This window comes from Diplotaxodon limnothrissa, linkage group LG5 (assembly GCF_057381915.1).
Source record: "Diplotaxodon limnothrissa isolate DT_005_m linkage group LG5, D_limnothrissa_male_GT1.1, whole genome shotgun sequence".
NCBI lineage: Eukaryota > Metazoa > Chordata > Actinopteri > Cichliformes > Cichlidae > Diplotaxodon > Diplotaxodon limnothrissa.
Genome location: NC_140600.1, coordinates 20,856,044 through 20,869,810, shown reverse-complemented (window position 1 = coordinate 20,869,810; position 13,767 = coordinate 20,856,044). Strand labels below are relative to the sequence as shown.

At 40.1% G+C, this 13,767-nt stretch overlaps 1 protein-coding gene across 1 annotated transcript in view; it reads left to right on the top strand.

Annotated features, from left to right (window-relative positions):
- Nucleotides 1–9,234, top strand: part of rad18 (RAD18 E3 ubiquitin protein ligase) — a 28,246-nt gene extending 19,012 nt beyond the window's left edge. Inside the window, exons 11-13 of the mRNA XM_085354164.1 lie at nt 291–414; nt 4,715–4,753; nt 9,120–9,234. Of these exons, the coding sequence (XP_085210290.1) occupies nt 291–414; nt 4,715–4,753; nt 9,120–9,219 (263 nt within the window). The 3' untranslated portion in view covers nt 9,220–9,234. The remainder of the gene's footprint in view (nt 1–290; nt 415–4,714; nt 4,754–9,119) is intronic.
- Nucleotides 9,235–13,767: the final 4,533 nt, after the last annotated feature.

The following is a 13,767-nucleotide window of genomic DNA, read 5'->3' as shown; positions in this document are numbered from 1 at the left end:
CAAGTGAGTAGAAAATCATAAGCACTTTTCCACCACTGAATGCTCAGTTTTTTATCAACAAAGAGATGATGCCTGGTGTTTGTTCATTCAAATGCTCTCTAAAAATTGGTGTTGCAATCCAGAAATGTTAATTCAACATTTAGCATATGTCATGCCACTCTGTTTTCACATTACTTATCACATCAGTGAGGAGGGAAAGAGATTCATTTTACGTAGAAACCTTTGACCCGTCATTTCCTCCTGGATCTGTAGCATGACGTCGTACAGCATTTACGGTTTGCCTCTTTCAGATCAAGGTGCACAAATAAAAAGCTGCACAGAAGTGAAGGTTGAACATGAAGCTGAAGACGAGGAATCAGGAGGAGTAATCGAGGTGCCGTCCAGCCCCACCTATAGCGACGTGTCCGTCAGCAGGTAAAACAAAACAAAAAATACAAACAATATTTAGAACCACTGAGTGCTGCACTGGACACCAGCATCTCAACCCAAAATAAACAGGTGCATCAGACACACCTCAGTCTCTTAGGGTTTCATTTATAACCAGACAGCGCGTGCACACAAGTGCCAGCAAATAATCCAGAAGCATCAGTTGGTAAATGGTAATGGCCTGTATTTATATAGCGCTTTACTAGTCCCTAAGGACCCCAAAGCGCTTTACATATCCAGTCATCCACCCATTCACACACATTCACACACTGGTGATGGCAAGCTACATTGTAGCCACAGCCACCCTGGGGTGCACTGACAGAGGCGAGGCTGCCGAACACTGGCGCCACCGGGCCCTCTGACCACCACCAGTAGGCAACGGGTGAAGTGTCTTGCCCAAGGACACAACGCCCGAGACTGTCCAAGCCGGGGCTCGAACCGGCAACCTTCCAATTACAAAGCGAACTCCCAACTCTTGAGCCACAATCGCCCCAAGCACACATGACAGCTAATGTTGAGCCCCCGCTTGTGACAAGACTCTATAAAGATGTTTTTCCTCTCTTCTCTGCTTTATGTTTCCGTGTGTGTCTCCTCTGCTCTTGGGTCTGCTCCGCTGGGCAGAGGAGACACAACTAAGATGAAACCGAGAGCAGCAAAACAAGTAGATCCGAGCACTGAGCCGCAATGAAACAAATGCAAATATAATACTGATTCTCTCTTTTAAAGCACTGCCTGAGCACTCCAGACTGGATCCTGTCATCTCGCTTTGCTATCATGTTCACCCTCTTAGTGGAAATATTCATCTGTTATGAAGAGAGGCTCGTATCTGCTTACATGTCTGTGGATCTGCTATCAAACCACAGGCCTGAGAAGCCTGGATTTCAACACACACAGAGGAAGCAGCGATGGGAATCAGACCGGCTCCAGGAATACATAAATAAATCAGTAAAGAATCTGATCTAAAAATGACAGTATACACACCCCATCCATGGAGTTTCACTTCATTCTCTTTACATTTCAAATTTCTTTTTGAAAAACTAGCGCGCTTCCTCCAATAAGTTCTACAAGCCATGATTTTTTCTTTATTTTTTAAAGAAGTCATTAGTACCATATTTCCAGAAACATTGCAGCATTTCTTTTCATGTTGCTCTTACTGCGTTCACATTAAATCTGTTGTTGGATTATTTTCTTAAAAATCCTAAAGGCATTTGTTTTGTATATGTCAAATAACACATTCTTTTGGGGGCTTCTAAGCTGATTGTAATGTTTAATTAGAACATAAAACGCACTGGTTAACATTAACAGTCAATTTTCTTTTTGTGACTTTTGCATTCAGATAGTCCAGATTAACTGACAAGTTCCTAACTTCTCTATAAAACTGATAATTAGCTGTTTTTCAGGTAATTAGAGTCCCCCTCTCTCCAATCAAGTAGGCAAAAAGCATCGGTGTGGAGTCACGCAGGTGTTCAGTCTGGATTCAATTATAGCTTTGAATATAATTGCAAAGAGGAAAGATAACTGGCTGTCGCTAAATAAAGCCCCGTGCTGTGAGACTCGGGTTAGAGACAAGGTCCTTTGCCGCACAGTTATAAATGATGTTGATAGCCTCTTGTGTGTGCTGTCAGCAGAGTGCCGCCTAAATCAGACAAAAGTGCCTTTTTAAAGTTGGGCCGTTACTTTAAATTCATAATCCCTTTCAGCCTTTTTTTGTTCATTTGACACATAAAGTGAGAGAGAGATTTCCAACAATACAAATCCAGATTCATGTGCTACTATGTGGGACACGTCGCTAATGATGAGAGGTAGACTGAAGCTTTGAGAAATAAAATAAAGGATAAAAATGCAAGATTTCCACTTTAACTAAACAACAAATAACGTGTAGTTTCTGTAAAATAACATTACCTACAGATGAATAAGTACAGCCTTTGGTTAAATATGTATATTGAAGGGCTACAACAGTTAGGTGTACATTGATAATGGGAAAGAAGCCAGTGCAGCACTCGTGTCTCTATCCTCAGAGATCACCTGCTAACTAGAAAAATGGCTATTCCTAGCACACCGCAGACAGCTGAGGTGCTGTGAGTTAAAGATGAAATGGTTGTCATATTTTTATATAAGCGGGACGTACCTTTAAGGCTCCGCTTGTGAAGTGTGGCTTTCACACAAGGCTGACTTTAGTTTCTGTGCCCAGCCATGAAAAGTTACGTGCAATAAACACAGGCCAAGTAGCCAGTAAATGATAGTATGGGACCAGCTCTGGACCAATTTCCACTTCATTTTCTTTTGTAAAGCACCCCACTGTTTCGAGCTCCAAACCTCATCTGGAAGTTGGTCAGTAATGTTGAGATATGCTCAATGCTTCGCACGCACCAGCTTGCCAACAGGGACCTGCTGGTAAATGGCAGTGCCTGCCACTAGCACATCTTGAGAAGCACTTTTTTGGTTTGGTTTTTTGTGGGTTTACACACTTAAATAATACCTTTTGTCAGCTCAGTATTTGTATTGTTGGTTTCTCAGAGTGGCTTTGCATGTTTTTGTTTTTGTTTTGTTTTTTAGCTTATGCTGGAGTTCATCCACCGTCTGAAACAAGCACTTTTAGTTCCTCTCCTTTTAAGTCCACCCTGACTTTAATTGGCCGGCCCATGCTTACAGGAGATTTGAACAGTAGCAATAACTATCCAAAAGAGTTGTGAGGTATTTAATGGTGTTAGGAATGATCCGTGCCTTTAAGGATCAACAGCTTGGGGAAACCAAAGGAGCTCTCCAAGAATATTTAATATAAGTGGAGAGAGAAAGTTGCTTTAAGACCTGTTCGCCCTCAGGGAGAGAAAAGCCCAGTCTTAGGTTAGATTGTGCTTTTCAATGCATATTTTTTGCAGTTTCTTTTGATAAAACTTTAATTTCCTCCTTTTTGACTCATGCGTTCTCAGCTCTGACACCATTTCACATTTTATTCAAGTTAAAATTGCTTATCAGGGAGTTGGTGTGCCACATTTCTAAGGGGTGTAATGTGTAAATTTCATGGTAAAATGTAATGTAGTCTCTACTAGAGTTGTGTTTTTTATCCATTTAAATTTTTGTATTTTAGTCCGCATCACAAGTAATTTATCATTTTTTTTAAGGGTAATCAATCATGTCACCGTTAGTGACTGCTGAGCTAACATGAGCTGACACATTTTGTTTTTAGACCGTCTTGCTTTTTTATTTTATTTTAAAAGGGGGAAGATAATGTTTTTTCCAGTCACATTCTGTTCTTAATATTCACACTTGGCTTTCTAGACTGAAAAGGTGCAACTAATCACTTTGGACAATTTATTTTCTTTTTCTAAGCCATCAAACACATGAGTGGAATAATGCTTTTCACAGATCTTCCTCCCTGTTTCTACTTCTTAAAATCACAACAAGATGTGACTTGCAAATGCAAATGAAATCAAAGTCCAGCGCCTCACAAAACTCAAAATGTCACACAGAAACTAAAATACACGGCGAAGTCTGATGCACATCGATAGCTTATTGTTGGTTTACAGCGAGAACAGTAGAAGAATAAATCACGGCGTGAACAAAAAGCTTTTTGTGCCGGAGGTGTTGAACGTCCAAATCGGTTAATACGGCAGAGAGAGAAAAAGGCAGCGAAACATCCACAATGCATTCCATTAACAATATAATAGTGATATTGTTATCAGGGGTATGGAATTGTTCTTTATTTTAAACTGAGGGTCGATTTTTGTTATGAAGTAACATCCTGGGTCTTTTTCACATTTTATTGATCTTTGCCTGTGATGGATCTTGCAGGTACAGTAAAACACACAGTGAATCTGAAATATGAGGTTTTATTGTAATCTCACATTTCTCCTGCAGGCAAGTTAACACAGATACAAGGCAAGTCATTAAATGTGTTTATTATTGAAACAGCAAGTATCCCGAATCACGGTATATCACACTTGTATGTTTTTACTATGTTTATGTTCAACATTTACAGTACTCCATTAGAGATTTCCCAAATGTAAACAGTTTAAGTGTTTCTCATTTAGTTTTAGTTTAAAAGCTGCAGGATTTTGTTTGTCGGGACAGACTCTTTGGATGTTTGTGTCAGTGTTTCTCAATCTCATCAAGATTGAATCTTATCAGACGTGAAAAGTAAAACGTGAAAATCAGCTTCACCTACGTTACGTTTTGTAATTTTAATACTAGTTGTGTGGACACTTGTTACTGTTGCTATGGCTTCTTGTGTTAGTGTGCATGTAGCCACAGTTAATTTATTGCCCTTTCTTTGTTTCCTCCCCTACAGTTCTATTTCTGACATCTTTGGTCCAGAACCTGCCAGAAAGTAAGTGATTACTTTGTTGTTGCTGTTGCCTAAATTTGATATTGTTCATCCATCTGTTTCTTTTTTTGTTTTGCTTTATATTACAAGTAATGTTGTATGTTAGCATACTGTTGATGTTTTTGTGTTCGTGTTGTACATGCAGAAGCGCGCACACACACAAACAAACGCACCCATGCATATATATACAGTAGAGTTTATGGGTTGTGCCAATGGAAAACGGCTTATTCCGCTATTGACGCTTGTTTTGAGCTTCTGGTGCTGACAGTCAGGTGACTGATTTACACCTGGTGTCTGCTCCAAGCATGCCACCCTCAGGATGGGGCCCGTGCCATAGGGCAACTTCAAGATGGTGTTCCACAAAAGCACGTTATTGCAGTATAACGTTCCAGTTCCATGTAACACTCAGTGGCACAACTTTTGTTCCACTTGATACCTCTGAAGGCCCCTACTAGCTGGTTTTTTTTTGTTTGTTTGTTTTTTAGCCAGTTCTAGTATAGCAGGAGACAGAAAGGTAGAACTTTCTGTAATTTATTTTAAAAAATATGGTGCTGTCAGCTGTTGTATCCTGAAGTAAATCAAGACCATACAGTCAGGTCCAAATATTTTTGATCTGACTCAGTTTGGCCGCTCTGCCCTACCACAACGGATTAGAAATGATGCAATCAAGATGCAACTGAAGTGAAGACTTAGCTCTAATCCAGAGGTTTTGGCAAACTTGCGCATAAAGGATTTATAGGCATTTTTACATGGCCGCTCCGCTTTCACTGGCTCATGAGTAATTGACAAATAATTTTATTACATGAATATAAATTCTTTGCTGTCAGTGACTGCCTGAAGTTTCCTTCCTTGAGATGCTTTGTCAGACTTTTCCTGCAGTGAACCGTTAGTTGATGCTTGATTGTGGGTGTCATGCAGAAAGCATGCTCGCTTGGGTTGAGGCTAATGGGGCCATAAAAAATATTACATTACAAAAAATTACATTTCTGTCTAAAGAATCTCTAGGGTAGCTTTAGGTCATCATCTATACTGTGAATCAGTATTTATCAGAAATAATAGCTCCATGCAAATCAGTCCTGGTATTTCTACCAACTTGCACATAATCAGTAAACACTGGTGACCTGAATCCATTGGCATCCATATATGCCCACGCCGTAACACTGCCTCCACCATGTTTGACAGATGTTGTGGTATGCTTTAATTGTGAGCCCTTCCAATCCTTCTTCATACTCTCCTTCTGCTCGCATTCTGAATTTTGGTTTGTAAATAATGGCATTTAAAAAAACTGGGTAGGAACAGAAAAATTTTGTTTATGGTCGAAAAGGATGAAGTTCAATGTGTAGACATAGAGATATTCATGAAAACGTGATGTTTTAAGGTTTTCTTTTCTCTTGTTATCCAAATATATTTACATGTTCGAAATAAACTATTGGATTCTAGTCAGTTCATCTCAGTATTATCAGTCTAAAGGGCAGATATTTTTTCTATTTTCCACTTAAATCTATTTATTTATTTTTTTTGGGATACCTGAAGTCTGCTTTTTGTGCTGACCCCTTTGTATTAAATGAATCTATTTTTTATCGTACTTTATTATACAGATTTCCACATTACAATTTCCAGATTTTTCTTTTCTTTTTTTCCCTCATTCTTACTTTTTCGGGCTTGTTTCTGTCATCTCTGTCAAGTGAGAGTCAGCCTGAAAAGAACACCACATGCAGCATTTAACCCCCAAAAGACTCACATAAATAACAACACTTGAGTCGGAGCTCATTCACTTGCAAACCATGCACTAGGACACTGAATCATTCCAGGGTGGTGGTGGTGTTTCGACCACAGAGTTTTGCATCTTTCCTTCCTCTCCATGCATGTGTTTTGTGCTGCTTAAGTAAAATAAATAAATAAATAAAATACAATTAGAAAATGCAGTTTTAATGTATTTAATGCATTCACAGCTCTACTGTCACAAAGGTGATAGCACAAACATTTTCTAAGCTTATTCTCAGCTTTGTTTTTGTTCCTTGTCTAGGCTCCCCTCTTTATCTGTGTTTTTGACCCTGAAGTTGGGCTCAAACCTCCCAGTTTTCACTCCTAATCTTTTCGTTCCACATAACACTTGACTGAATGTAATCATAAGGCACTATTCTATACTGAAGTCGAGTGTTTTTGAAACAAGAGTGACAGGAAATGTTCTTCCATCGAGCATCGATTTATATCCATCCTCTAGTTTTTGTCAGACTCTGGAAAAATACTGAGCAAAGTGTGGACCAGTAGAAAAGTGATCGGCTTCCTACTGTGCTTACCGATAATCCACAACACCTAGAAGACGCCTCCTTACTCTTTTACAATGTCCATGTGGCCTTGTGACCCTAATTCCAATGCGGGAATATTGTTTTTTCCTTTTTATGCAGTTATGATTAAAAGCCTTGTCTTGTCTATGAATGTTGAATTATATCTATAGGTGAAACTTTAAGTGATTCTCCACATGAGACACTGGTGGCATCAGGGCTCCCTTTTGGTTTCTAAGCCATGTTATCTGCACACTTGTTGTGTAGGAGATTACACATCGTTGTCTGTTAATGTTAAGCATGATTCGTTAACGGGGATGTAACTTTAAGCTACGTGCTGAGCTGTTGAGCCCACATGGGGACACATGGTAGCAAAACATTGGCGTGGCGAAAGGTAATCCATAAAGGGAAACTGCCTATTTAGAAGTATTGAGTATTTACTCTTGACGTCTTCTGCAGACAACAGCGTCACTTCCCCCAGAATAAAAGATGGGAGTGTGAGTGAGTGTATAGATTCACCTCTATTCTTTTCTCACTATAGCTTTCCTGTAAACCTTTAAATGTTTGCTTCCAAGATGATTATATTTTAAGAGTAAGAAGGGTGAATTTCATTTACCCATCTTATTTAACCCTGTAAAGCTCAAACTATAAATTAAATGCCAGGGCTCTCAAAAACTCATGTTCTTGTTATTGTTTAGGAAAGGAGGAGAGAATTTGACTCCTAATCTTATCCCTCCACTTCCCTAAATGTAATCATATGGAGGATAAAATTATACAAAGTTTCCTCCTCTGACAGATTTAATTGACCTCTTTCACATAACATATTTTGATATGAATAGCAGGAAAAGCACAGCAGCGAGATTAGCGCTACTGATTTTGTTAACGATTGTGCAGTTTCACCGAGGTTGACTTAAATGATGTGCAGTTGTTTTCAGTTGCACATGTTCAGCTGACCTAATTTCTGTATGTTGCAGTTTGTGCTTTTGCAAAGCATGATAAATATAATATTTTGATTAATAATTTTCTGCCACGTTCTCAAATGAACATTTTGACTTTAATTTTGCCCGATCGTCGTCGGGCAGTAGTGTGAGAGCTTTTTGTTAGCAGAGGCGTGCCTTCTTCCTTTCAACATTCTTCCTTTCAAAGTTATTTTGAACTTGTGTGCGAGCAACCTTTTAACCCACTGTAATAAATTTGCTGGAGGGCTGTCAAGCCGTCTGTTGCCGAAGATAGTCGGGTTTTTTATTTCTTTCAGCAGCGTGACAATCAGTACGAATGCAGTACGAGGCTTTGCGTCCTCGCTCTCATCAGAACGTATAGAGTCTTCTCCACATTAGTTGGTGATATTAAAGGGGCTTTTGATGTTAATTGACTGTATGAACTTTGGGTTAGTCAGATGCAAGTGCAAATAGGCATTCATCTTCCATTTTTAATTTGCAATGTGCATCATAACTCCTGTGGAAGGTTTTTTTTTTTTTTTGGCTCGAGTAATCATGTCTGACTGGGAAATCACAGAATTTAATCTTGATTAAAATGAAGGGATTTAAGAGCCCATGGCCCCAATATTATGTGTTAGACAGAGGCAAAGGTTTGTTAACTTGTCGGAGTAGCACTTAATTTGTAGGTGAAATTAAAATAAAATGAGGTGTTTTGTGGGATGACAAACAGATGTGAGTGGATGTCTCGTTTTTATTTACCGAATGGGGATCTGTCAAAGTGTATCATGGCACGGACAAAGAATATTTCTGAGGGCCTGATGCTCTTCAGACTCATCGGGCAGGAAATGGTTTTTGCCAATAAGTCAAGCAATTAAGTACAAAAAGTGGAAAATCAAGACCATTGTCACCTTAACCAGGGGGTAGACGTCATACATGGTGGAATAGTTTCACAAGGGGGTCACACTCAATACTTTTGCACATTCTTTCCCTCAATTAATAAATAACCAAATCTTTTGGTTTCAGTTTTACGTTGTCAAAACATTACCGATAAGAACATCTGCTGACGCTCCAACCTTCCAAGCTGCTTGTTCTAATCTCTTCTGTTCACAAGACATTAACTAGCTGTCTCTAAATACTCATTCACAGAGATGTCGAGAGGACCCCAGGCCAAAAGCGAACATCCCACTCGACAGAAGACAATGCCACTTTATCGCCTGTTTTGGGAAAGCGACGGCGAAAAACGTAAGAAGAGACGAAGGAAAGGAGGGAAAAAATCTAAAGAAAATCCCACGGCTTCTGTATCAGCTAACTTTGAAGGACATGCACATTCCTTTGAACATTTCTTTGTACCCTGATTACGTTGCACTGGTAATTTCATGTTTACAAATAAATCTTTGGTCTTTTTTACAGTTTTGTCTTTTGCAATATTCTGGTCAATGTCCCATTTCTGTTGTTGCTACCTGTTTGTGTTTTGACTCGAATCCATAGTTTGTATTATTGCATGTTTTGCTGCAGATTTTAAGAGCAATAAACTAATAGAAACATTCAATATTTTGAAACAGGAATACTTTGTATTTTACATCATATACTGCCTTAATGCTTTGTGGCATAAATTCAATGTGCTGAAAACATTCCTCAGAGATTTTGGTCCATGTTGACATCGTGGCATCACACAGTTGTTGCAGATTTGTCCATTTTGTTGATTTCCCATTCCATCGCATCCCAAAGGTGGTCTGTTCAAGGCTACAGTGATCTTATTGTCATGTTCAAGAAAACAATTTGAGATAAATTGAGCTTTGTAACATGGTGCGCTATCCTGATAGAAGTGGCCGCCATAACTTTTGTACAGCCAAGGTGTGCCAAGAAAATATCCCCCACATCATTACGTTATGACCTTCACCAGGTTGAACTGTTAATAAAAGGCAGGATGGATCAATGTTTTCATGTTTACACCAAATTCTGACTCTTCCGTCTGTATTTTGCAGCAAAAATTGAGAATTTTCAGATCAGCTGTCATGATGTGAATTGTTGTTTTTTTCCTGTGCTTAGCTGACAGGAGTAGTAACTGGGTGTGTTCTTCTGCTGGTGCAGCTGCTTCAAGGTTGAATGTGTTGTTGCTTGAGTTACCGTTGATTTCTTAACAGCTCAAAGAATTCTGAAAGGAAGGGTCTGGCATCAAGGCATTTTAGCAATGTTCTAAATGATTCCCAATTTTTGTATCCCCCATCGGATAGCTAGGTTTCAGTCTTGTTTACGAATCTATCGTTTCCATCTTCAAAATTTCCCTCATGAGTTTCCAAATCCTGTTAGGGGCACTGTCCTGTGTGATTCCTCTGTCATTCTCAATTTTCAAAGTTTACAACACATCTGTAGCTTTTTTAATTGATTTGTTTTCGTTGAAGGAAAAGTAACCAGGGTTGGTGTAACTCAATAAACTCAGCGCTCGCAGAAACCTGAGGTCAAGGCAAGAGAGAGTGTAAACACTTAAGAAGAAAAGGTGGTGTTTATGTGCACATGCATGGGAGACTTAGCAGGGAAACATTTGGGAGCTGACCTTGATTGAAAACAGAGCTAGCCCGGAGTCAGACACATGGTTCTTCCGAGTCAACCGTCTCACCCCTCAGACAAAGCAGAGACATGGCCAGACATCATTAGGCTCCGGCTGAATGGAGGGAAATGAGCACTAAGCCACACATGCCTTATCTCACTGCATCCTTATTCTTTCCTTTACAATGATGCATTTTGTCATTGGGTTAATTAGCATGAGAGCAACTGCTCTTTCAAATAACAGGAGAGCACTGAGAGGCTTTTGATCTCAGCCTGGATTTAAGAAGCAGTGAAGCAGGTAGTGATCTCATTGATCACACATACCCATTGTGTCTGGCAAAGATCCAGACACCTCACCTGAATGACAGTCACCTTACTTGCCTGTGCCTTGACAGCAATGTTGAACAGGATATTTATCATCTGTCTAACACAAGGTGAAAGAGATTTAAAGGCTCATAAATATGCAGTAAATATTATGATGTTCCTCTCTGGTCCCAATTCACATTATTCAGTCAAAATGACCTTTGAGTGGTTTTTGTAACTGTCGAGGTCCCATCAAATCACTTAAGGATAACCAATCTTAATGTCATAGTTACAGATCAGTCTGAATCTAAGGCAGCTCGCGTACAGGGGCACATTAATCCTCAGTGCTCTGCATGAACCTCTCCACCTCTGGCTGTAGCTCACTTTAAACTCATCATTGATAACAACAAATTATCCATATTCAGTGCATTTCTGGTGAAAATTCAACATTTGTTGAAATGGGTATGAACATTATTTTCTTACTCTGCAATTTGTATTAGCATTGCACTGTATATTACATAAGACTCACTGCAGTAAATACAGTTTCTTTGGCATAAGTGCTTCATCCTTTTTTGTACTTCTTACTTTTTGTGATGGAGTTTCTTGATCCAAAGCAAAATGAAGCTGGTAGAATTACAGGGTTTTAGATGGAGCCTTTAATTCAGCTGGAAACAAGTTAAAATGATTCCTGTTTGGTTTGGGATTCAGGTAGATGAAGAAGCATTTTCCCCTGCCTAATTTCTTAGATTTTTGCAGATTTGTCACACTTACATGTTTCATGTTACATACATCATCGTGCATCATCAAACAGATTTTAAAATTAGACAGCGATAACCAGGGTAAATAGAGAATGCAGTTTTTTTTTTTTTTAAAGATGATTTCATTTATTAAGGTGAAAAAAACGCAATCCAAATTTACCTGGCCCTTTGTGTAACAGTAATTGCTCTTTGAACCTAATAGCTGGTTGCATCACTCTTGGCAGCAAGAACTGCAAAAAAGCTTTTGTGATAACTAGCAATGAGTCTTTCACAATGGTGCGAAGGAAGTTTGCTCCGCTCTTCTTTGCAGAATTGTTGCAGGTTACTCGAAGAAGCTATGTGGCTCTGTCCTTCTGTTGACCCTTAGTGGTGTTCTGTTATTGTGCAATAGAGAACACCATATTTGACAATAAGGGTGTTGTGCACATGCCACAAGAACACCCTAGGTTACAGGCAATGATTTTTGTCCATGTCTTGGACACTGGGGTAAAGAAAAGGGCTGAGCTGTCAACTGATCACCAACTGAGGTTGAGTTAGGTCACCACCAGGGGACGGACCTGGTTCCAACATATTGTCAGGGTGAGCTGGGAGCATCTGGTAGAGGCCCCACTCTCCACAATAATCAATTCCCGCCTCTTGCAGAGCTTTGATTGCATTCTGAGGGAAGCTAAGGACATTGAGTCGAAGTGGACAATGCTCAACACCTGCATTGGTGAAGTTGCTGCAAGGAGCTGCAGCCACAAAGTAGTTCCCAAAACCAGATGTTGGACACCAGAGGTGAAGGAAGCTGTCAAGCTGAAGAAGGAGTCTTATTGAGCTTAGTTAGTCTTGGTTAGGCAGTGTGGTGTGGGAAGAGTTTGGTACTGATTAAATGTTCAGATTTGACAGTTTTTTATACTGCAAGAGTTTTGACCTTTTAAAATCTTTAACTCCTGTTACAGGTACTGCAAAACATTAGAGACTATCTTCCATTGTTCCACTGCTACAGTGGGGCAAAAAAGTATTTAGTCAGCCACCGATTGTGCAAGTTCCCCCACTTAAAATGATGACAGAGGTCAGTAATTTGCACCAGAGGTACACTTCAACTGTGAGAGACAGAATGTGAAAAAAAAAAATCCATGAATCCACATGGTAGGATTTGTAAAGAATTTATTCGTGAATCAGGGTGGAAAATAAGTATTTGGTCAATAACAAAAATACAACTCAATACTTTGTAACATAACCTTTGTTGGCAATAACAGAGGTCAAACGTTTACTATAGGTCTTTACCAGGTTTGCACACACAGTAGCTGGTATTTTGGCCCATTCCTCCATGCAGATCTTCTCGAGAGCAGTGATGTTTTGGGGCTGTCGCCGAGCAACACGGACTTTCAACTCCCGCCACAGATTTTCTATGGGGTTGAGGTCTGGAGACTGGCTAGGCCACTCCAGGACTTTCAAATGCTTCTTACGGAGCCACTCCTTTGTTGCCCGGGCGGTGTGTTTTGGATCATTGTCATGTTGGAAGACCCAGCCTCGTTTCATCTTCAAAGTTCTCACTGATGGAAGGAGGTTTTGGCTCAAAATCTCACGATACATGGCCCCATTCATTCTGTCCTTAACACGGATCAGTCGTCCTGTCCCCTTGGCAGAAAAACAGCCCCATAGCATGATGTTTCCACCCCCATGCTTCACAGTAGGTATGGTGTTCTTGGGATGCAACTCAGTATTCTTCTTCCTCCAAACAGGACGAGTTGAGTTTATACCAAAAAGTTCTACTTTGGTTTCATCTGACCACATGACATTCTCCCAATCCTCTGCTGTATCATCCATGTGCTCTCTGGCAAACTTCAGACGGGCCTGGACATGCACTGGCTTCAGCAGCGGAACACGTCTGGCACTGCGGGATTTGATTCCCTGCCGTTGTAGTGTGTTACTGATGGTGACCTTTGTTACTTTGGTCCCAGCTCTCTGCAGGTCATTCACCAGGTCCCCCCGTGTGGTTCTGGGATCTTTGCTCACCGTTCTCATGATCATTTTGACCCCACGGGATGAGATCTTGCGTGGAGCCCCAGATCGAGGGAGATTATCAGTGGTCTTGTATGTCTTCCATTTTCTGATGATTGCTCCCACAGTTGATTTTTTCACACCAAGCTGCTTGCCTATTGTAGATTCACTCTTCCCAGTCTGGTGCAGGTCTACAATAC